This window comes from Dermochelys coriacea, chromosome 15 (genome assembly GCF_009764565.3).
Source record: "Dermochelys coriacea isolate rDerCor1 chromosome 15, rDerCor1.pri.v4, whole genome shotgun sequence".
NCBI classification, from domain to species: domain Eukaryota; kingdom Metazoa; phylum Chordata; order Testudines; family Dermochelyidae; genus Dermochelys; species Dermochelys coriacea.
In genome coordinates this window covers 8,541,691-8,566,964 of record NC_050082.1, presented here as the reverse complement: position 1 = coordinate 8,566,964, position 25,274 = coordinate 8,541,691, and the positions used below count along the sequence as shown (strand labels likewise).

General features: G+C 49.0%; 1 protein-coding gene across 3 annotated transcripts in view; it reads left to right on the top strand.

Moving 5' to 3' along the window:
* Positions 1-25,274, top strand: part of KSR2 (kinase suppressor of ras 2) — a 288,181-nt gene that overhangs the window by 201,716 nt on the left and 61,191 nt on the right. For all 3 annotated transcript variants that reach the window (XR_005289112.2, XR_005289113.2, XM_038374065.2), the window contains 2 exons: positions 5,094-5,142; positions 7,683-8,050. Coding sequence is in view for 1 of the 3 variants with exons in the window: in XM_038374065.2 (XP_038229993.1) it covers positions 5,094-5,142; positions 7,683-8,050 (417 nt within the window). In the remaining 2 variants the exon portion in view is untranslated. The remainder of the gene's footprint in view (positions 1-5,093; positions 5,143-7,682; positions 8,051-25,274) is intronic.

The following is a 25,274-nucleotide window of genomic DNA, read 5'->3' as shown; positions in this document are numbered from 1 at the left end:
TCAGGAAGTTTAGACTTGAAATTAGACAAAGATTTCTAACCATCAGAGGAGTGAAGTTCTGGAACAGCCTTCCAAGGGAAGCAGTGTGGGCAAAAACCATATCTGGCTTCAAGACTAAGCTTGATAAGTTTATGGAAGTGATGATATGATGGGATAGCCTAATTTTGGCAATTAATTGATCTTCGACTATTAGCGGTACCTATGCCGAATGGCCTGTGATGAGATGTGAGATCTGGTGGGATCTGAGTTACTACAGAGAATTCTTTCCTGGGTGTCTGGCAGGTGAGTTTTGCCCACGTGCTCAGGATTTAGTGATCACCATATTTGGGGATGGGAAGGAAGTTTCCTGCAGGGCAGATTGGCAGAGGCCCTGGGAGTTTTTTCCCTTCCTCTGCAGCGTGGGGCATGGGTCGCTTGCTGGAGGATTCTCTGCACCTCGAAGTCTTTAACCATGATTTGAGGACTTCAGTAGCTCAGACATAGGTTAGAGGCTTGTGACAGGAGTGGGTTGATGAGATTCTTTGGCCTGCGTTGTGCAGGAGGTTAGACTAGACTATCATAATGGTCCCTTCTGAATTTAAAGTCTATGATTCTATGACTCTGGGCAACATGTGTGACATTGTGGATGGCTTTGCACAAATGGGCTTCTCTAACTGCAGAGAGGCGATGGTGGCATGCATATTCCAATTCTGGCACTAGACCAGCTAGCCACTAAGTATATTAATTGGAAGGGGTATTTCTCAATGGTTCTCCAGGCACTTGTGGATCACCATGGGCATTTCATGGACATTAATGCAGGCTGGTCCAGAACGGTGAATCTTTTGGAACACTGGTCTGTTCAGGAAGCTGCCAGCAGGGACTTTCTTCCCGGACCAGAATATCACCGTAGGGGAAGTTAAAATGCCCATTGTGATCCTGGGAGACCCTGCCTACCCCTTAATGAAGCCATACACTGGGCACTTTGACACCAACAAGGGGTGGTTCAACAACAGGCAGAGCAAGTGCAGAATGATTGTTGAGTGTGCTTTTGGCTGTTTAAAGTCCCACTGGTGCTGCCTATATGGGAATCTGGACCTGGTCAATGACAATATTCCGATGCTTATAGCCGTGTGCCGTACGCTCCATAATATTTGTGAAGGAAAGTGTGAAAGCTTCACTCAGGGCTGAACTGATGAGGCTTAGCACCTGGAGGCTGAATTTGAACAGCCAGAGAGCAGGGCTATTAGAGGGGTGCAGCATGGGGCCATAAGGATCAGGGATGCCGTGAGGCAGCAATTTGAAGCTGAAAGCCACTAATATTTGTTGCTATGCTCAGGAGTGCAGTGCTTGTAATGCTAGGAGGTGATTGTGATTGGTGCAGATGATGCACTATGAAGGCATAAGAATATTGCCTGTTTTGCAGGGCTCTGCTTGCTTTCAATTAATGGAATAAAGATTTGCTTTCAAACCAACACAATTCTTTTATTAAAAACAGCAACTGGAGCAGTAAGACAAACAAAAAATACACATTAGCACTGAGGAGGATGGAGGAAGGGAGGGTTCCGGGATGGTTAAAGATTTGTGTATGTCCAGGTATCATATCCAACCTTGTCCTTTGGAGTACAGTGCAGTGGATACTGTACTTCAGCAGGGCTAAACTGCAGGGGACAGGTGTTGAGTGCAATGGGTACTGGTAGTTTGCAGGGCTGGACTCTGACGGGGCAGGAGCAGAATGCAACAGGTACAGATTGGAGCCAGAAGGTTGATAAGAGTGTGTTGGCGGTGTCTGGGGGGCACATGGGAAAGAGTTTTATGACAGCAGCTGCAGGGGAGGGCAGGCGCGGAGCTGCTCGGTTTGCAGTGCTTGTAGCGTCTGGAGCATGTCCACTTGGCGCTCCTTAACGTTTAAGAGCTGCTCCGTGGCTTCGTTCTGGTGCGCTGCATTCTCCTTGCTGTCCCGCCACTCCTTCAGTTCTTGTTTTTCGGCTGTGGAGTGCATCATGACATCACACAGAAAGTCCTCGTTAATTCTTCGTGGCCACTTTCTAATTCTGCGCAGCGATAACAAAGAGCGAAGCTGGGCTCCCAAGGTCATATCTGAGAAGCCAAAATGCAACATTTTACAGAAGCAGTATTGTTTGCAACACATAGACCACTGATTTAAAACACAGCCACTATTCACATACCTGTCACTAACTGGCTGACCCCAGGCAAGCACACATGAGCCATAAGACCCCCAAAATGGTGAGTAACCGCAGGGGCAGGGGAAATCAGTGTTCCAGGATGGTACTGTACACTGGGCACGTAGCTCTTGGGGAGAGCCAGCACTGTGTGTGTGGGGCCTTATAATCATTACTGTCCCCACATTTTCCACAGGCTCTGTTCATTATGGAAGATATCTCATTGCTGAGGGTGAGCACGGAATCAAGGGAGGGTTTTCTCCAAGACTGTGGCTTCTGCCCTTGCCCTTATGTGGCTTGCCTGTGTGCAGCAATGGTCCCCCCTCCTAGTGACAGCAGAGCAGTGTGGGAAAGTTACCCTTAATGGGACAAGAAACAAAACAGCTCTGCCAAAGAAACTGCAGCAGCGGCTTGCCCAGTATCTCCACGAGAGTTTCCTGGAGATCTCTGAGGCAGATTCCCGTGAAGTGAAGGAGTCGGTCAATCAGCCTGTCTGCCTCTCAGACTAGGCATGTGGTGGTACGTGCATCATACAGACACAAGCCTGCTTTCTGCAACCCTCCTGCCCCCGACAACTCGCTTCAGTGATTCCCAAAGTCGAAGCCACTTACCAGGGCCCTCCTCTCCTGTTTGCACTTCTCCAAGCTCTGACAGCTGTGACTGGCTAGCCTCCTCTGGGGTAGAGAAGAGCTCCTGGCTGCATGCATCTCTGACCTCCGAGTTGTCCTCTCCCTCTGGGTCCCCTTCCCCATCCTTATTCAAGTTTTCTCATCCTGGCTTGGTCCACTCTCAACTGGCACACGAGCCACCGAAGTATCCACAGGGGCCTTCGCGGTGGAGCAGGTGTCGCCACCGAGTATCGCGTCCAGCTCTCTGTAGAACCTCACCAGCTCGTGGTCGCAGCACCGGAGCGGCGGTTTGCCTCCCGCGCCTTGTGATAGGTGCTCTTCAGCTCCTTCACTTTGACCCTACATTGCAATGTGTCCCGGTCATGGCCCCTTTCTGTCCTGCATCGTGAAATCTGTCCGTAGGTATCATAATTCCTATGGCTGGAGCGCAGCTGGGACTGGACAGCCTCCTCTCTCTCCAAATGCTGATGAGGTCCAGCAGCTCGGCATTGCTCCAAGCAGGGGATCACCTGGTGCATGGAGCAGGCATGGTCATCAAAGATGCGCTGAGACCACTGCATGCATCATCGAGCAAACAGGAAGGGAACTTTCAAAATTCCCAAGGAATTTAAGGGATGGGGATGACAACTGGTCACCTGAGGGCAGGGCAGTAGAGTTCAAACCGATGACCAGAGAGCTGAAAACAGGCATTGTGGGACACCTCCCGGAGGCCAATCGCAATGATGTAATCGACCAGGGTGTCTACATTGGCACCACGGTGCGGTAGCCCTAGCGCAGAAAGCTCTATGCCTCTCGTTGGGGTGGTGTTTTTACAGCGCTGCAACTGCTCCGTTTCTGCACGCTAAGTGGCTTGGCAGTGTGTACACCTTGGGAGTTACACCACAGAAAGCCACTTTACTGCGCAGAAACTTGCCAGTGTAGACAAGGCCTGACAGTAACATACAAGTGTAAGACTGAATTGGCAGCTGCACATAATTCAGCTTAAACCGAGCAGTGCATAACAGCGGTTTGCAGAAACCAATATTTTAATGGTCTCTGATACTCTAATAGCAGTTACACTAAGGAGGACAGGCAGGGCTATGGCTAGGCTAACCAAGCCCTTGCTTTCCTACTCTCACGAACAATCTCCGTTGTATCTACTTTCACTACTGTCATACTTTGGAACTACAAATTATCCACGCTGTTACTGCTAATACTGCTTTGTGAATTCCTTATTGTGAATCCTTATTTATTGCTACTGACACTGTGGTAGCACCGCAGGCATGCACCACGATCCCAGTGCACTAGGTGCTGTCCAAACACAGAACAAAAATACCATCCCTGCCCCAAAGGGCTTCCAGTCTGATACAATACTGTTCCCCGGGCAAGACCCCAAGGTTCCTAATCAGTGTTTTGTTCTGTCCTCCTTCAGGCAAACTCCCTCAAGTCAACAGGAGTTCCCTGGTGTAAGGACAGAGTAAAACCTCACCAAGGACCACAGGATATGGCTCAATAGTTAGTTGGCAGCACCTGGGACTCTTATGTGCTCCAGTCCTGCAAGCAGTAACGCAAGTGAGGACCTTTACTCACCTCAGTGGTTCTGGTAGCTCTGTGGGGCTACTCCTATCAGTAAAGGCTGGCCTTTGCAAGGTCAGGGCCCTATGGAGCAAGCATCATTAAGGATGTCAGACTGGCAGCTTATCTGAGGCACCATAGTGACATAATTACGTTCAGCACTATAAAGGCGATCTCTGTTTCCAAGCCCTGCTTACCAGGTGCAATGGGGAGCTGGTATCCAAGCTGTATAGGAAGTCTTCACAATCCTCCCTTTTTGGTGACCCAGAAGTTCTAAAATTATGACCGTCAAAGGAAAAAAAATTCAGCTTTTCTCTTATGCCAAATAGATGGGCTCACCTGTGTCCTCATCTCCCAGTACATGTGCTAGAGAGAACTATGCACTTTCCTGCCTTCCTAGGACAGGGGCATCCTTTGGTTCTCAGACCCCTTTGTTATATTAACTGGTGAGGGGTTCAAGCCACAGAATTGGGGTTGGAACTTTCTTAACTGGAGGGCGGGTGGTGGTGTTAGTTGGGACATGGGTAGGGGAGGGGCCTGTTCAGATCTGTCTCTGAAATTAGCATGTCAGCAAGGCAAGTAGAAAGCCCGAGATTCCTGCACGCTGTTTTCTTTTGTCTTGGGGGAGGTTGAGCTGGAGGGAAGCCAGAGTTACGGCCATGTCCTGGGGCTGCTGAGCAGTGTTGGGGCACAGAACGTAGGGAACATTCCGTGCACATGGTGGCATATTAACTTGTTTTGTTTTTAACAGCCTTGAAGGAAATCCATTGCTTCAAATTGAAGTGGAGCCAACGTCCGAGGTAAGAGACATGCAATGCTATCGCAGGCTTTTCATTTCCTTTAGAGAACGAAAGGAAAACTTTATGATCCGAACTTCGTTAAAACAAGACCCTGCCGCGGCCTAATGCTTTGGCATCTTGCCCCCTTTATGATCTATAGCTCTTCTCAGAGACAATTATATGGAGCTGGCTGGCCTTGGCATTGAGCTTAATGGACCGTTCTATTCTATACATCTCAGAGTCCATTGCACTGAAGCTGGCATAAAATTTGCATCTCCACTGTAATCTGGCCTGCAATTGAATTAATGGATGGATCTGATTCTACTCCCACTTATGCTGGCTTTAGTGGAATTACCACTGCTGAACAGCAGTGGGAACAAACAGAGAACCAGGTTGGAGGGAGAATTGCCTCCTTGCTATCCCCAGTAGCTCAGTGGGAGGCAAGGTATAAGGGGGTCAAAACAGACTTTTAAGCTTTTCATAACAGATACCAGAATGGTGGATCTCTGCTCAGACCAGGTGCAGAGCATAGATCTAACAGGCATATTTGAAAAACCATCCTAAGGCTCAAAGTGATTGTGGAGCATAGGTTCCACTGACTTTCAATTTTATGTGTGCTCTGTAGTCACTTAGGCACTTCTAAAAGTCCCATCCTGAAAGCAAAAGGGCCTCATTCCCGACTCAGTTGCATGGGTTTTATGCCCATGTAATTCCATTCGCTTCTATGATGCTACATCGGTGCAACAGAGCAGATGATCAGACCTCAAATGTGTCACAGTAACATCAGAAATTAGTAAAATAACATAGATACATTCTGGCCTAAATCTCTCTAGTTTTCCCTGGTATTTGTAAATCCTTGAATTTGTCTGTCTGTCGCAGGGTTATAGATCACTACAATACCTGAGTGCCTTCCACCTAAAAGCAACTATAGTAGCAAACCTTCAAGTCGATCTGTCCATCACAGTAATGTGTGTATCTGCCAGAGTGCACTGAATGCAGTGAAAAATTATTTGAATTAATTAACAATGAACAATGGCAAAATTCACCCATGAATCATATTTGATCAGCTCAAGTATCTGTCTCTCCTGATAGTAAAAAGAAAAGGAGGACTTATGGCACCTTAGAAACTAACAAATTTATTAGAACATAAGCTTTCGTGAACTACAGCTCACTTCATCGGATGCATTCAGTGGAAAATACAGTGGGGAGATTTATATATACAGAGAACATGAAACAATGGGTGTTACCATACACACTGTAAGGAGAGTGATCAGGTAAGGTGAGCTATTATCAGCAGGAGAGTGGGGCGGGGAACCTTTTGTAGTGATAATCAAGGTGGGCCATTTCCAGCAGTTGACAAGAACGTCTGACGAACAGTGGGGGTGTGTGTGTGGGGGGGAAGAAACATGGGGAAATAGTGTATGTCTGTCTGATCTTCTACTTACTGTTCTTCCGAGGGATTTTTTTCATATGGTCCAAATTCTGCTCTTGTTTACCATGTTGAAGGCAGTTTGCTCCAGTATTAACAAGAGCAGAAGTTTGGCCAATAATATATTTATATTTCAGTATAGTCTGTATGGGAATATCTGTATTTTGTGTGTGGGTGTAGGGGATTAGCTTCTCAAATTTACACAAAACTTGCTAAGACATCTCATAAAGAAAGAAACTCAGGATAGTTCTGAGAGAGTTTCAATCTGCAACAATCTGCAATTATTCTTCAGTAATTGTGGGGAATCTTAGCGAGGCGAGGCTGAGCTTTGCAGGCTCCACTGCTGGTGTCGGAAAAGCTATTCAAGAAAATATGCTGTTGCATTTCAACCTCTTGCTTTGAGCATTTGCCACTGTGCAAGTTTCCATGGAGACTCACTGCAAACAAATGTTTCATTTCCCCCTTCCAATGCCTCAAAGCACAATCTGGCTAGGTCCAGGCAGTCGCTCGCAAACTTTCTGGTGCTCTCCACATGAACCTGGTAGCTTGCTCTCCATGTCGGAAGGAGTGCTAGAGACTGGAGCTCTGGCAGGTTTTCATACAATCCAGCTTTCCTGGGCTCTGCTTGTGTCCCCTATTAATGCTAATCCCCAAGCCCCTCACTCTTGGCCTCACTCTCAAGCAGCCTCCAAGAAGCACTGATACAACACTAGCTAATCCCCTTCTCAGCAGAGACCTGGCACCTCCTCTCCAAGTTCCCCTGCCATCTGGTTAATAGACTGCCTTGACGGTGTGGTCTCTTCCAAATCCTCCATCTGCCACCTAACCAGAGAAGGAGGAAGAATTGGGGGAGGGAGAGGGGAGAGATGGGGATTAGGGCATTCCCAGTATATGGCTTTGAGTATGCCTAGGTTCTTAGAAACACATGTTCTGGCAAAAAGCAATCCTGGGAGGTAGTGAGATAGCTTGTGGCCATGATGGTTGCATCGCTGGGAACTGGTCCACCTGGTTTAGTGGGTGTTCATGCACAAGTAGTGGAAGCACGTGTTCCTGCTCCCTACATGCACAGAGGCTGTGAGAATGATGCTGGCTGACCCCGCTCAGGTAAGCCACCCCATTTGTCTCCCCACAGAATGAGGAGGGGAATGACGAGGCCGAAGAGTCTGAGGATGACTTTGAGGAGATGAACCTCTCCCTCCTCTCTGCTCGCCACTTCCCACGCAAGGCCAGCCAGACCAGCATCTTCCTCCAGGAGTGGGACATCCCCTTTGAGCAGCTGGAGATCGGAGAGCTGATTGGCAAAGGCCGTTTCGGCCAGGTGTTCCATGGTCGCTGGCACGGCGAGGTGGCCATACGCCTCATCGACATCGAGAGGGACAACGAGGACCAGCTGAAGGCCTTCAAGCGGGAGGTGATGGCCTACAGGCAGACGCGGCACGAGAACGTGGTGCTGTTCATGGGGGCCTGCATGAGCCCTCCCCACCTTGCCATCATCACTAGGTAAGCCGCGGGCCCTGCCACCAAGCTGGGCAGCTGTCGCTAATCCATTAAAGAACATGCGGGGCAGGCCGTCAAAGCTATGTGGTAGCCCTCGCAGTCATAGTGAGGGCCTGGGATATGTTGGCCCTATAATACAGGGCATGGCCTTCTCCTGGCTGAGCTGCAGGAGACAATGCTTTGGCACACCGGAGAGAGGCCTGGGCTTTTGGAACCAGTATATGTGGCTGTGATGTCTGAGACTAGAGGATCTGGAGGCTCTAGCATCCTCTGGGACATGTGCTTCTCTTCTTCAGGAACCAAAGATCTAGGGATCAGTCCTGCCTACGTTGGAGTTGATGGCTAAACTCTGGCTGATGTAACTGAAAGCAAGGAGCCAGCCACTGGTATGTTACAGCTGTCTATAGGTTCCTCTAGGGGCAGTTACAACTGACCTCCTTGGACAACTGAACTGCCCAGTATAGACTATGCTGATTAGTACCTTGTAAAGGCTTCTGAATTTGGTCATGAGCGAGAAGTGCTGTCGGTTTGAAGTAGGAGGGACGTCACATGCTTTGGGTGTGAATGTGGCAGCGTAGACCTCTAAATGCAATTGGTGGAATTGCTGTGCTATCCGCTTGTCTTGTGTGTGAAGCCAAGTGATGACAGTTTCTGAAAACTAGCATATGAATGGTGCCTCTCTGCTGGGATTGGGTCTAATTATGTAAACCAGCTGACTATGTGGTGGTTTGCTACTGTGTAAGGACAACAGACTGCCTACAGGTTCCACAGATAACTTGGTGCTTTGCTGGTGGTGTGAAATATTCTCAAGCATCTGATTTCAAGGGTCTGCTGGGTTTGAAGGTCACCCGCACCCCCATCGGGAGCAGTAGACAACAGCTTTTACTAGTGAACATGGAAGAATTTCCTGGTCCATCTCCTGAGGGCCATGCCTCAGGAGGGTATGGCAGGGCCCTAAGTAATTACAATGAAAGCTAGAAAATACTGTGTATCTGGGTTCCCCTGTAATGCCGTGCGAGCCATCACGGAAAGGGTCCAACTTAAAAATGGAAAATAACCAACCTATAATATTTAACCAATATTTACATAGTCAATGGTCAAGTTATGACATGGGTGGGCAGTTACACAATTATTGATGCTCAGACTGGATTAGTTTCTTCACCCTAGCAGAGAGGCAGGCGGTAGCCAGTCTCTATACACTAATAATACATTTATATAGCACTTTACATGTTCAAGGGACTATACAGACATTAACCAATGAATCCTCACAATGTCCCCAAGAAATAGATCTGTACACATTGTTCCCACGTAGCAGATGGGAGAACTGAGGCATGGAGGTGAAGTAATGTGCACAAGGCCATGCAACAAGTCAGTAGCAGAGTCAGGATGAGAACTCAGGACCTCCTGACTCCTAACCCTGTGCTCATTTCCCCAGACCCCACTGCCCACAGCTGCAAAAAAAAAAAAAAAAAAGAGGGCACAAGAATGTATGCACCTGTTAGAGGCACCTGCTAGAAGGGATTCTGCCTCTGAAAACCTGGTCCAAGTTGTCCACTTTCCTCTCCTAACCCTTACTCCAGTGGTCACCAAATCTCACTGTGCAATACGATTAAATAATTTATCTTCTTATTGGATGGCTTCCATCATGTGACAAGCTCCACAAGGCTGCTCTGTTAGCAGGCAGTACTCAGGGCTTCGGCATCAAATCTTTCCACAGACTAAATTATCATTGAAAAGTTCCTGCAAGGTGAGGCTACATTTCCAGACTTCTCTTGGCAGAATTTCAAAACCCCAGATTACGCGCTGACATTGGAAAGCTTCACAGAGCCATTAGCCATGAAATATTTCCTTATCCCTTTCCCGATCTCCCTTGAAATGGCCCATTCCCAGATTAATTGATCCCAGTTCAACTGAATAATCAGACACTGGGGAGAAGGGGTTCCTGCTGGCTCACTTTGTGTGCTGCACCTAATGGAACGCCAGGAGAGGCAGACACCATACCACATGTGCCAGCACTACTGTTATCAATTGCTGCTCTTGCTCTGTTTAATTAAGTTATTGTTTGCCTCAGAATTCTGTCTTTCTAAGACATGGTCTTTCAGGTGGCTTGAGTATTTCCAGAGGAAAAGAAGAATTTTTCAGGGCAATCTGGGGGCGGAACGACTGGAGCAGGGTACAACGGAGAGGGAAAACTTTGAGTGAATATTGGGTATAGTTTCTTCAAAGTGAGACTTGGGACTCCTCTCCTAAGGGAAGTGTTCAGAGCCCGATTGCTTGGGACATCACAGATTAAACAACATACCATAGGGAACAGTCCTGCACTGGCCCTTCAGGGATAGTCTAGATCTCAGTTTGATCCTAGAGAGGCCTCCAGTTCTGGATGCTAAGGAGTAGACTCAGGCCTGGATGTCTCCCACCTGGAGTTGTCACTGTGGGTTGCTGAGGGGTGGGTTCTTTGCAACCCTTGGTGATGCTGGATGTGTGCAGCAAGCCAGCCCCAAGGCCATGCAGCACTTATGGCCCATTGAACCCCCTCAAAATAGGGCTTACGGAGGACTGATGCAATGCCTAGTCCTTCGGCTGGCACTCTGCACTGGGGGGACTTACCTGCAATGCAGCACTCACTTTGAAGGCAGAGAACGTGTGCTGCCGTTCAAGGTACAGAGGGTTGCAGAAACAGAAAAAGCCCCAGAAGTTGCTGACATCTCTAATTTAGTTTGGGGAACACGTCTCTTTCCCCGGTGGCAAGTGATGAAAGCAGGGTTGGTTTAATTTGCAGATGTTATTAAAAAATCATCTTTGGCACATGAAAAGTAAATGCCTTTATTTTTGCCTGGAATAATCCTCATAAACCCTGGCAGTGAAGTTAAACTGGATTTCAGCTCTCTGACCTGTTAGCAAGTACTCAGTCAAAAATTAAAAACCCATGCTGATCCATTTCTGTAGTGTCCAAAGCCATGCTGGCAGGTTACTTTGTATGGAATCGGCCCTTCCAATCACTGGTGGACACAGCCTGTGTCTGTTCTCCCTTTGATACGAATACTGTTGAATGAAACCCTTTGGATGCGTATTTGCACGGCATTTAGATTCCATTTAATATCAGAACTCATGTAATATTTTTCTAGCTACAAAACATTTTCTGTCCTAATGCCTTTTTATATAATCCCAGCAAGGTGCCGGTTTTGACATCTTGACAAAATAAATATGTGCACTGTGGTAGCTTGATGCATTAATATTGGGTCTGGAGAGCTTTCGGATCTGCTTTTTCTCCTATGTTTTTAAGGTCAAAGTACAGGTTTTTATTGGATTGTCCTAAATAGAGCTTATGTCCCTCATGTGTACCAGCACTGAATGCTTCTGGAACTGACTTTACTCTGTGTACAAACAAGGTTGAATTGGTTTGTATGATTGGTACCGTTGGTTTGTACGGTTATTTTTTAAATTTACAGCTGCTTGTAATGGTGCTGGATGGTGGAGTGCTCCAGCACCCTTGTGCTGTGTGCTCTGTAAATGTTCTTTATTATGACTGGGCTGGATAGTTTGGGAAGGTGCAGGGGGCTGGGGGAGAGGAAGATTTGCAGATGAATCCCAGTGAATTTTCATTCATATCCTAGATTTAATCATATTTGTAACACAGCCATTATTTCCTCAATTGTTTACAGACTTATCATAGAGTATCAGGGTTGGAAGGGACCTCAGGAGGTCATCTAGTCCAACCCTCTGCTCAAAGCAGGACCAATCCCCAATTTTTGCCCCAGATCCCTAAATGGCCCCCTTCTCTGTTCTCCTGAATCTGAATGACCGAGGGTGGTCACAAAGCTTGGGAGAATAGGCTTTAATCTGCAAGCTCCTGACACTTCAGCCCTTGCTGTCTGAGTGCCACTCCCCATGGCTTCATGCAGACATGGGGAAGGGCAGGGGAGGATCTGAGTCTCAAGGGACGCTTGCAAGAGCTGGAGCAGTTACTCATGATGGGTTCAGTCAGAGAGGAAAGCTCTGTGTCGTTGCCAGGGCATTTCTGTTCACCCTGCCTCCTGTATGGGTCTGGACAGAAGGTTTGATGGTCCATGGCATCAAACGGCGCAGAGAGGCCCAGACAGATTAGTCAGTGGGCTGGAGGAGATCATCCATGGCGGGATCAGTGCTGTTCAACCTCATTCCCTGGCCTGATGCCTCATTGGGCAGGATCCAGGACCCGGGCAGCAGAGAGGTGGCACTGAAGAGTATTTATAACTAAGTTCTCAGCTAGCTTTGAGGGGAGCCATTGTAGGAGCTTTCTGCTTTACCCTGTGCTCCTGCCGCAGGGCATGCATTGCGGGGGCGGGTGCCTACCTGCATTACCTCCATGTGCATTGCGGGGGTGGGTGGATATGTGCATTTCTTGCGTGTGCATGGCGGGGAGCCTAGTGCATTACCTGCATGTGCACGGTGGTGGTCGGGGCCTATGTGTATTCCCTGCATGTATTTTGACTCCTGGCCCCTAAAAAGGAAACTAGTATCAATGGGAAAACACTTCATCTAATAAAGTATCTGATCCAATCAGAGCCATTGTTTTTAGTCCTGGACTCATTAATATAAGCAGGTGACTGTGTTGTGTAGCCTAAATCTGCCTTTCCCCAGTCCTGTTCGGATTAGGTTTAGGGCAGGTATCATCCTTAATATCAACATAATATTTGTGATCTCTGTGCAGGAGATTTACCCTTCATAGGCAAAGAGACAAGGTTTTATTTCTTCTTTTAACAGGCTTGCCTAGAAGCAAATAAAGTTCTTACTGTGGCCTTCAGGGACAAGGAGATGGTGCATTCAGGAAGGGATTGGGGCACAGCGCGGGGCTCAGGGGATGTTAGTTTGATGGCTTTACTTACCACTTGCGGCTCATTAAAGATAAAATCAGTTGAAAAATTCTGAATTTCCTTACCTGATTCCCACATCTAAGCAGCCTGATGGTGCCCGGTGGGGTAGTGTTTGCAGGGATATGCAGAACTTCAGGGCTGTATGGATGCACCACTGACCTGGCCGTTAAAAGTCGGTCGGCAGCACAGTGGGGCTAAGGCAGGCTCCTTGCCTGCTGTGGCACTGCACAGCTCCCAGAAGCAGTGACATATCCCATCTCTGGCTCCTACGTGTAGGGGCAACCAGGGGGTGCCCAAGGGTGTCCTCCCCCACCCCTCCCGCAAGTGCTGGCTCTGCAGCTCCCATTGGCTGGGAACCACGGCCAATGGGAACTGCCACAGCGGTGCCTGCAGAGGGGCAGAGCTGTCTGGCCATGCCTGGCCCCACTCCAGAGTCTGCACCCACCCCGCACTCCAACCTCCTGCCCCAGGCTAGAGCCCCCTGCAGTCTCAGCCCGGAGCCCCCTCCTGCAACCCAAATCCCTCATCCCAGAGCCCGACCCCCCGCATCCCAACCCTCTGCCCCAGCCTGGAGCCTTCTTCCGCACCCTGAACTCCTCATTTGTGGCCCCTACCCCCTAACCTGCACCACCAGCCCAGAGCCCATACACCCTCCCACACCCCAACCTCCTGCCTCAGCCCGGAGCCCCCTTGCATACTCCAAACCCTTCGGCTCCACCCCCCCCAGCCTGGAGCCCCCTCCTGCACCCCAAACCTCTCTGTTCTGGCCCCACCCCACAGCCTGCACCCGCAGCCAGAGCCCTCACCCCAACCCCCTGAGCCAGCCCGGTGCAAATGAGTGAGTGAGAGTGGGTGGGAAGAGCGAGCGACAGAGGAAGGGGGGATGGAGTGAGTGGGGGCATGGCCCCGGAGAAGGGGTGGGACGGGGCGGGGCCTCAGAGGAGGGGCCAGGGGCGGGGAAACGGTGTTGGGTTTTGTGCCAGAAGAAAGTTGGCAACCCTAACAGGCTGTCATCCATAGAGTGAGGATTGGCTTCAGCAGGCCTCCTTCAGCGCTTCCCTCATAGAACCATCGCCCCTCCACACAGGCGACTCCAGGTGACTGTCAATTGCTGTTTAAAAAGCCCCTTTTTCTTCCTGGTCACACAGTGTTTTCCTACTCAGGTAGGAAACGTTTCTCTACATTTGAAAACAAACGTTTCCAAACTATTAAAGAAATCTCGTTTTCCGACCCTATGTTCAGAGCACTTGGCTTCCAAGTAGGGTGCTTCAGCAGAGCAACGAAATCTGTGGTGCAAGACACAAGGCAGAAGTTTTTTGTGCGTGTCTCTGTACGTTTTCCATAGCCTGTGGGGCGGGGGGTGTTCCATGGTCAGCAGAAAGGTCTCTTCCCCCCTCACCTGGGGGACATTTCAGTACCAAACCAGATGAGCTTTGCAAGCTTTGTGCACATGTGACATTGCAACAAAGTACAGTAGCTACTACAGCCTAGGGTGCTTTTATCAGAGCGGATGCGCTGCTGGGAAACTGAGACATGGGAGAAGTTAAGTGATTTGCCTGTGAACGCATTGTGTGTCAGTGGTAAAGACTGATTCAGTTCTATGCTTTAGCTTCAAGACTGGGGTACTCAATAGATGGATCGTGGGCCAAATCCGGACCTCCAGACGCTTCTGAAAGGACCCTGAAATCTTATTTACTTATTATTATAATTGTTGTTTTTTTACGATTTTTCTCTGAAGTCTGGACCTTGACTATACTTTGACCAAGAGATTCGGACCTTGAGAAAAAGTAATTGGCTATTCCAATTCTAGACTATCCTACTTCTCTCCATGTTTCCTGAAATGTCTCTGAATATAACCGGTCTAACAAGGCAGCACTATTACCCATATAGGAAAGGAATTATACTCGGTTGTTTCATAGAATCTCAGGGTTGGAAGGGACCTCAGGAGGTCATCTAGTCCAACCCCCTGCTCAAAGCAGGACCAATCCCCAACTAAATCATCCCAGCCAGGGCTTTGTCAAGCCTGACCTTAAAAACCTCAAAGGAAGGAGATTCCACCACCTCCCTAGGTAACGCATTCCAGTGTTTCACCCCTCCCAGTGAAAAAGTTTTTCCTAATATCCAACCTAAACCTCCCCCGCTGCAACTTGAGACCATTACTGCTTGTTCTGTCATCTGCTACCACTGAGAACAGTCTAGATCCATCCTCTTTGGAACCCCCTTTCAGGGAGTTGAAAGCAGCTATCATATCCCCCCCCCATTCTTCTCTTCCGCAGACTAAACAATCCCAGTTCCCTCAGCCTCTCCTCATAAGTCATGTGTTCCAGTCCCCTAGTCATTTTTGTTGCCCTCCGCTGGACTCTTTCCAATTTTTCCACATCCTTCTTGTAGTGTGGGGCCCAAAACTGGACATAGTACTCCAGATGAGGCCTCACCAATGTAGAATAGAGGGGAACGATCACGTCCCTTGATCTGCTGGCAATGCCCCTACTTATACATCCCAAAATGCCATTGGCCTTCTTGGCAACAAGGGCACACTGTTGACTTATATCCAGCTTCTTGTCCACTGTAACCCCTAGGTCCTTTTCTGCAGAACTGCTGCCGAGCCATTTGGTCCCTAGTCTGTAGTGGTAGTCTGTAGTCTTCCATCCTAAGTGCAGGACTCTGCACTTGTCCTTGTTGAACCGTATCAGATTTCTTTTGGCCCAATCCTCTAATTTGTCTAGGGCCCTCTGTATCCTATCCCTACCCTCCAGTGTATCTACCTCTCCTCGCAGTTTAGTGTCATCTACAAACTTGCTGAGGGTGCAATCCACACCATCCTCCAGATCATTTATGAAGATATTGAACAAAACCGGCCCGAGGACCGACCCTTGGGGCACTTCACTTGATACCGGCTGCCAACTAGACAAGGAGTCATTGATCACGACCCGTTGAGCCTGACAATCTAGCCAACTTTCTATCCACCTTATAGTCTATTCATCCAGCCCATACTTCTTTAACTTGCTGGCAAGAATACTGTGGGAGACCATGTCAAAAGCTTTGCTAAAGTCAAGGAACAACACGTCCACTGCTTTCCCCTCATCCACAGAGCCAGTTATCTCGTCATAGAAGGCAATTAGATTAGTCAGGCATGACTTGCCCTTGGTGAATCCATGCTGACTGTTCCTGATCACTTTCCTCTCCTCTAAGTGCTTCAGAATTGATTCCTTGAGGACCTGCTCCATGATTTTTCCAGGGACTGAGGTGAGGCTGACTGGCCTCTAGTTCCCAGGATCCTCCTCCTTCCCTTTTTTAAAAATGGGCACTACATTAGCCTTTTTCCAGTCGTCCGGGACTTCCCCCAATCGCCATTTGTTTTCAAAGATAATGGCCAATGGCTCTTTAATCACATCCGCCAACTCCTTTAGCACTCTCAGATGCAGCGCATATGGCCCCATGCACTTGTGCTCGTCCAGCTTTTCTAAATAGTCCCGAACCATTTCTTTCTCCACAGACGGCTGGTCACCTCCTCCCCATGCTGTGCTGCCTAGTGCAGTAGTCTGGGAGCTGACCTTGTTTGTGAAGACAGAGGCAAAGAAAGCATTGAGTACATTTAGCTTTTTCCACATCCTCTGTCACTATGTTACCTCCCTCATTCAGTAAGGGGCCCACACTTTCCTTGACTTCCTTCTTGTTGCTAACATACCTGAAGAAACCCTTCTTGTTACTCTTAACATCTCTTGCTATTTTGATTTGACACCTCTCAGGGGCAATGTGGTGGTAATTCCTCCGAGAGTTTCCATCAGAGCTGCTAATAGATTTTCTCGGAGGTAATGAACAGTGTGGACATTTAACATTCATCTTAATTTGACATCAGCAAGAAGGAGTGGGAGTGTCCTGAGTACTGCATAATAGATGGTGTTAAACCACAAAAGAGAAACAGCATCAAACTCCTCAGCCATGTGGAACTGAAGGATTTTTTTTTTAAAAAAAAAAATCTTTATACTGCAGATGAAAAATTCCAAGTTCCTTTTGCAGGCTTTGAAAGAGAGAGCCTGCACCATGAAATCCTTAATGCAACCGCACCACAAATACACAGAACATTCGCTAGGAAGGGTTGTCTAGTGGTGAGATGAGTGTAGGATGGGAGAGAGGTGCTGGCCATTGGGGTCCTGCTGAACTCTGCAACTGACCTCCATGGGTGACCTCAGGCAAGTCACTTCACTTCCCCCACTCCTCCATGTGTCAGCATTTACCCATCCCACAAGGGGGTTACGAATCCTGATTGATGGGTTTCCAGTGCTTGGAGGTCTTAAAAAGGACAAGGCATCAATATTTGACAATGGTAATGACATTGTATTGGCTCCAGCCCTCACTGAAGGAGGGAGGGTCACAGGAGTTACAGAGCTGCAGGACAGAGTTCTAGGCTCTTCTAGTCAGAAAGAGGAGATATGAATATTTACTGTTCCCTTTTCATTCTGCATCTCATTAAGCTTTGACCAGAAAACTACAGGGAAATATTCGTGCTTACTGAAGCCTTTTTAAGAATCTAACGATATCCCCAGCTTTTTAAACTGCTGGCAGGAGGGAACAAGCCTTTGAGCAGTCTATCTTTTATGTAGAAAATATGAGATTTGGGCCAGAGTTTGCTGAGCACTTCGAACTCCCATTGGCTTGTGTGGGAGCTGACGGTGCTTAGCATGTCTGAGAACAAGTCCACTTGTAGTTAGGAGCCAGCTCTAGGCACCTGGGTTTGAACCTTTTGACCTTAGACTCTTCAGCCCTACGTACCGGTGTACATCCAGAACTGCTCCAGATTTACAGCGTAGTAACAGAGAGCAGAACTGACTGCTGCTTGTGTTTCTGTCAAAGAGTGCATGGCATGAGGAAGCAAAGGGTGGTGTATCCTGATTCAAAGTCCAGGAGCACCCACAATGTGCGAGGAAGATGCAAGAGAGCATTGAAGAGCAATAACAAGTAAACCTGAAAATACAAAATGATATAAGAAGCATTTACAGAGGTGCTTTTCGCCAGCGGGACTGCTGGCATGTTTTACGTTAGAGAGAGTGGCCCCATCACACTCTCATGAGGTCGGTGGTGGTGGTGGTTCCCGTTTATACATCTGAGGGAACTGAGGCACATGGAAATGAAGCAAGTTGCCCAAAGGCCGAGCGTGAGTGCCAGAGCAGGGAAAGGGAATCCCGCCTCCCAGCCTTGTGCTCTAATTACACATCTTCCATTTCACTGTGGCAGTGGCGGGGATTTTCAATGGTGTTTAAGGGAATTAGTTTCCCAAATCCCAGTGGATTTGGGTGCTGTGACAGTTCTCGGGGTACTCAGGACTGTGAGTCACCTCGTTACCTCCTGCCTCCAATGAGTCTTTCTTGTGGTAGCTGGATGTCAACTCCTACCACCAGCAGCCACTTAGGTGCTCTCCTCTGGGCTCTGCCACCCCAGCTTCACTTTACAGGGTAACAATATGTGCACCCCACTCCCCGAACCTCTTTGAGGAGTTTCCTTATGATATCCAGCCCCTGACACTGGCTACGCACAGGAATTCCAGCTCCTCTGCACCGAAAGGTGTAGTATACACCGGTGCACCAGCTTTGCCTTAAACCATCGTGCCTTTAAACCACATAGCACTTGGGAGCACTGGTAATAAAACGAGAACGTTTATTTATGAAAGAGTAGAGGTTCCGCTAGAAACAAGAGAGTTGTGGAAACAAATGGTTACAATACAAAACACAATCATAAAACACAAACCTGGGTCTACACTTTCTTATCTAATAAAGTAGACTTCCCCTCCTAAAGTTCAGTCTGTTGCAGAGCTGGCTGGTTTCTCAAGAACCAGGATCCAAATGTTCATGAAAGCATCCCTGTTCCCCTCAGTGAATGGATATAGTGCTTCTCCCTCCTCTGCTTTATACTGAAAACAGCCTATTGTTTCTATTCACAGGCAGGGCAAACCCCTGTCTTGATGTAAAATTTCTTTCTTTTTTTTTGTTCTTCTTTTTTTTTTACCTTCAGGTTGTTTTGATGGTTTCCCATCCCAAACCTTAGTAGCGCTTAAGCTAACCAGTTGAGCCGTGCATTGCATCACCATCCAAACAGCACAGGGTAACAACTCCCTCTTGCCCGAATGGACAACCACCGCATCCGATGAAGTGAGCTGTAGCTCACGAAAGCTTATGCTCTAATAAATTTGTTAGTCTCTAAGGTGCCACAAGTACTCCTTTTCCTTTCACCGAGACATAATCTCCTCGTGACTAATCTTTACTCCCAGTTCCTGAAGCATACTTCCAGTATAAATAAATTATTCCTTAAAAACTACCCACACAGACATCTTGTGAGGCTTATGAATGTTGACAAGTTACAAGCTTTCTGTAGATACCTCACACATTACTCTTCACGGATGAATAGCCTGTAAGATGTGTTTGGTGGAGTGAGTTTGTCAGCTCTGAGATGAGAGATGTCTGACAAGACAGAGGACCCTTTACCAAGGGGTCGCTGTCACAGGTGCCGCTCTTCATTCAGCTCCTTTGAAAATCCCAGCCCAAAAGCAGACCCATGCACTTTGGTTGTAGGTTGAACATGCTTAGAAGCATGTTACCTGTGAACTGGATTTTGAAAGTAACTTTTTAAACGACCCTCATATTCCAGAATCCACTCAAGGTGGTACCCAAAACCACAAAATACACACAAACATGGCACAGTATGGCAACCTCATGTCATAGGGGCTGGAACTGGGAAAGCTGGGGGTGCTGCCGCCCCCCCCAAACTGGAAGTGGGTTCCATCATATCCAGGGTTTAGTTTGGTTCAATGGCTCTCAGCACCCCCATCATAAAAACTGTTCCAGCCCCCAAGCCCACGTTGGAGTTTGTAAACAAGTTTCTCTCCTGGTCCCTGCAGTAATGCTGATTAAATAATCATAGAAGGAAGTGTAGTGTTTAAACAGTCAACATTTTGATGAAATATTAAACACAACCATTTTCCTTCGAGCAGGATGGAAGTGGGGTTACATTCTCTTACCCTGAGATCCCATGCTAGCCTTGTCACTAAGGATGTCTCTCTTTGTAGAAAGATGGCTGTCAGCTGAGAAAAGCCAATCAGAATGAAGGATCTTACACTCAGGTACTTCTTACTGTTTCTCAATTAATTATGGATGCACCACAGAAATATCAGGAGACTCAGACCGCCTCCTCATAGGTGACTTATCAAGTAAACCGCCAAAGATGAAAAGAGTATTTGCTATGATCTTCCCTCATGGCAATGCAAACATGCTTTAATGACATGGAAATCATTATGCACCACTAATTAGCAGTCGGGATGGGAGGCTGAGTGATGGAAAGAAGATCCCATAAAGTATTTCAGTAGCATGTCATTTAACTTCCATGCACTGCATGGCTAGGTACTAACCTTGGTTTGGCTTTATTCTGAGGCCTGTCATCAAGAATCCATCAGTCGGAGTCAATTTAAAAAAAAAAATCATGTGGGATTTTTTCAGGCATTATGGGCATTAATCCTTTCTTCCCTAGGCTAGACTGTGCCTACTTTAAATGCCCATGTAATATCAACCAACCAACCTATATTTTCACTTCCTAGCACAGAGGTGGGCAAACTACCGCCCGCGGGCCACATCTGGCCCGCGGGACCATCCTGCCCAGCCCCTGAGCTCCCGGCCGGGGAGGCTCACCCCTGGCCCCTCCCCCACTGCCCCCCCACCCCCGCAGCCACGCTGTTGCCTGGGCAGCATGGCTTGCGCCTGCCCACCTCCCAGGCTTTCCAACAAGCCTGTCCCGCTGCTCTGAGTGGCCTGGTAAGGGGGCCGGGGGGGGGTTGGATAAGGGGCAGGAGGTCCCAGGGGGCAGTCAGGGGATGGGGTGGTTGGATGGGGCGGAGGTTGGGGGGGGCGGTCAGGAGACAGGGAGCAGGGGGGGTTGGATAGGGGGTGGAGTCCTGGTGGGTCCCAGGATGGGGGGACAGGGGACAAGGAGTGGGGGGGTTGGATAGGGGGTGGGATCCTGGGGGGCAGTTAGGGACAAGGGTCCTGGGAGGGGGTGGTCAGGGGACAAGGAGTTGGAGGTCCCAGGGGGCCTGTCGGGGGTGGGGACGTGGATAGGGGGCGGGGCAGTCAGGGGACAGTTAGCAGGGGGGGTGGGATCCCGGGGAGCTGTTAGGGGCGGGGGGGGCCCAGGAGGGGGTGGTTGGGTTGGGGATTCTGAGGGGGGCAGTAACGGGGCGGGAAGTGGGAGAGGGCGGATAGGGGGTGGGGGCCAGGCTGTTTCCGGAGACACAGCCCTCCCTACCCAGCCCTCCATACTGTTTCACAACCCCGATGTGGCCCTCGGGCCAAAAAGTTTGCCCACCCCTGTCCTAGCAGGAGCAAAAAGTGTGGGCTTGTCCTTTAACTTAGGCTTTCCAGGATGGAAGCTTTGGGATTTCAGTAACAGTTCTGAGCAGCAGCGATAGTCCTATGGGATACGCTTGTGGAAGTGATTTAGGAAGAGTACTCCACCTTCTTTTAAGGTATACAAGTAAAACTGGAGGAGATTGGCTAAATCGATTATATATTGCAAACTCGGTGCTTAGACTCCCTGCAACCTGAACTGCAAATCCCAATTTACACTGGGTACCAAGCAAGTTACTGTGGGGGTTCTTCACACAAGACCTTTTATAAGTTGGGAGGGGGAGCAAGACTCTCCCTGCTATGAGACATTTCAGGTGCCATGTCACGTTGTTTCCTGTACTATAGGAAAGTGCTCGTAGGGGTTTATTGCAGCGCCCTTGCTCCCGCAGTGCAGTGTGTGCCTGTTATTTGCTTGGCGGGTGCCTTGAATGCACCAGATGGCTGCGTTTGAGTGGTGCTGCTTCCGGCCTAGCTTTGTGAAGCCCCGTGGAGAAGAGCTGTATCTGTAGGAAATCCTGACATGAACCAGTGCACCCCTAACCCACCAATGTTCCCTTCTGGGTTTATTCGTTTTTTTAAGCAGTGAAGAAAAACAGTGGCACTTAATTAGCAGTCGGATGGTGTGCACAGAGATGTCATTGTGAGGAGTTCAAACGCGCGGGAGGCTTGTAAATCTCCAAGCTGGCTGGAGTCGCAGGGTCATCCTCCCCCAGGAAATGTCTGCAAACTAGATGCTGCCTGGAAGCATTTTGAGGCTAAAGGTCGGGAGAGGGGGAAAGTATGAGGGTCCCATCACCAGCTCCTCCTGTCAAGACCCTGAGATTCCCCTCCCCACCACATCTCTCTCTCTCTCTCACCCCCTCTTGAGACCTTAGCTCCATCATGCTGGAGGGGGCAGATCTCCCCACACTTTCCTCTTCTGGAGCTGTCAGGGGCGCTCTCTGGTCGGCTGGAGGGGTCATTGATGAGTGATGTGAAGCGTTCTCTTCCCTCGATCGGCTGAGAGCACGGGCCCTTCGGAGCTCTCCCTTGCGTCAGCTTGGAGATGACTGGGCTGTTACCCTGCATGGCAGTGCAGAGCGCTACGTGGCCGCTGGACTCCTTCATAACCATCCCTCGTGCTGGGATTCGGCTGCCAGGGCAAGGGGAAGGAGCCACTTTCCTCTAGCGTGCCCTGCCGCTCTGGCTTCCTGTGGGGCTTGGCCCAGAAACAGCCCTTGTTTCTCGCTGGTTTCAGTTTTCCTAGTGTAGGCTGGGCTATAAAGCAGCTCTCAGTCTGTCCGTCGTCTCAACCCTGGAGGAGCTTCTTGCAGGGAGCCCTTCCTCTCGCCACTGGGATGAATTGCAGCAGTTAGAGCTGGAGCCAGCCCTGTTTGCGCCTTTTGCTCCCACCTCCCCAGGGGACGATGCCCGACTGTGCCCTGCTCTGCCTTTGCTAATGCTCGGTGCAGCCTAGCTTTCGCAGTTCCCAGCAATGGGGCACCCACCACACCCCCATGGAGGGCGCTTTAAGAACTCTTACAATCGGGAAGACTTTGTTAGTCAAGCTCAAACTTTCCCTTACGCTGTGTCATCCCCAATTCCTCCTCACGCTCCCCTGCACCACACCAAGTGCTCCATCCCCTGGCAGCCACTTCACCAAGGTCTCGGTAGGCAGGAGTCAGTCCCCCCCCAGCTCTCGATCAGTTTTCGTTGCTCTTCTTGGAACTGCCTCCCGTTAGGATGAATTGTCTGACTCTTCTCCATTGGTTTTGAGTCCTCCCCAGTTGTGTCTTCTCTCTTCGTACAGATGTGCTTTCCTTCGCCACATCCTCCTGCAGTTTCTCCCCTTTTCTTCTTCCTGGTCCCTTCTGCTCCACTCCCTTCCCCCCAGTGGGAACATACGTTTCCCATCCATCTACAGCTCTCAGATGGCACTGGCCTCTCCTCTGATTGTCCCTTCCTGCAGCATCTCTTCTCTCTGTAGGGAACGGATTGGCACACGCTAGCCTCCCCGTGTGGTTGACCAGCTACACAAAGCAGCAAGGTGGCTCAGGTGTGGAAATCAAGAAGGTGCCAGTGTTCAATGTGCTGTGATATACAAGCTGTAAGCTTGTCTCGCAAGGGGCATGGGCGGGGATTCTCCCTGACCCAGTTCCCTCAAGGCAAACATGATGCCGCGTGGGAGCTCTCGACAGAGACTTGAAACTCACAGCTCTTCAATGCCTCTGTCTGTGCCAGATCTGCTGACATTCACAATATCTCATCATCTCTGCTTGTAAATCTTACTGCATAATGGGAGGGGGGTAGGAGGCGTATTTCACATATTTAGAAGTGGGGGGAGAAATGTAGACATCTATGGAACTCAATTACTCATTACACAATTCAGAAGATCTTGTATTTCTTTCCAGCATGGGTACTTTGCAGGGTCAGCGTGTGATCATATTTGGAGATGAGGGATAAATAAGGAGGGAGGGAGGAAGATATCCAAACCTGGAGCTGCTGTTTTGAGAGGGTCGGTTGCTCTGCTGAATAGGTCATGTCTGCTCAGAGGTTTCTTCTGTACGTTTTTGTTACCTTTCCTTAATGCATGACAATATTTGTCCCCTGTGGTGCTTTCCTTCTGAGGATCTCAAAGGAATTTCCAAACCTATTCTCAGTAGCCCTGCGAGGTTAGAATCATAAAATATTAGGGCTGAAAGAGACCTCAGGAGGTTATCTAATCCAACCTCGTGCTCAAAGCAGGACCAACACCAACTAAATCATCCCAGCCAGGGCTTTGTGAAGCTGAGCCTTAACCTCTAAGGATGGAGATTCCACCACCTCCCTAGGTAACCCATTCCAGTGCTTCATCACTGGGTAGGACTGTCATTCCCACTTTACTGATGGGGAAACTGAGGCACAACTGAGTTAGGTAACTTTCCCAGAGTCACACAGTGAGTCAGGGACCGAATCCAGAACCCGTGTGTTCTGGCTCCCTGGTCCTCGCTCTTTCCATGAGACTATGCCTCACCCTTTTCACTCAGGCGAGTTCTCTTCGGAAGCCTGCCAAGGGACTGGCATTTATTAAGATTTCCAGTGTGGGTAGATGGAGATGTCAGTGCGTCCCATCCATCCTTCCCCCTTCATGACTTGTCTCGGTGTCAGTGAGCTGGAGTGATAAGCTCTTTGCCCTCGGTAATCCCACTGTTTTCGGATGCCTCCATTGTTTGGGTTTGGGGTACGGTCCCGCCGCAGACTTTAGCTCCTTTTCTCCTCTCGCTTTCTGCCCCGCCCCTGCCACCCCCACTAGCATTTCAAATAGTGAAGTCCATAAATCACATAATAAATAGCTATTGATGTCCTGTCCTGGGCTGGATCATGATTGACTGACCCAAGGGAATACTGTTTTCCTCAATCAATAAGAGGCCATGAGGGAGTATAAATCTTGATAATGACTGACAACAGGAAAGTCAATATGTGTATTAATATATGTATTAAGTGAGCATACATCTTCCAGTGAGAGACAGCGTGCAGAGCAGAGAGTAAGAAAAGTGACTGAAACATCCTGGCTGTTGTGGGATGTGGGGTGCATGGTGGTGGGGATAAATGGGGGCAGAGGAATTGCTGCTGGAGCAATTATGGCCTTCCAGAACTGTTGGGAGGCAGTGATTGGCACAGAAAAGCAGCCCACGTGATCGGTGAGGCCACACTAACCTATCAGAGGAGCGATTTTTGGTCAGTGCCAGGAGAGTGCTTTGTGTTTAGCCAGCGTGTTTTGGTTTCATGGGACTTTCAGTGACTTTATGTGGAAAGCAGCCATGGAAAATTCTCTTGTGCTTTCCATTCATGCTCTGCCCCTGCACTGCTAGGTGTGTTTCTCCGACATGCCATGGGCTAGAGCCCAGCTTAGAAAGGCGTAGTTGGGGGAAGAGGGAGAGGTTGTGTCTCCCACAGATGAGTGCCCGGTGCTTGTGCTTGGCAGGTGAGCACTGTGAAAGGCTTCCCCCTCTTGCAGCTCCAGTG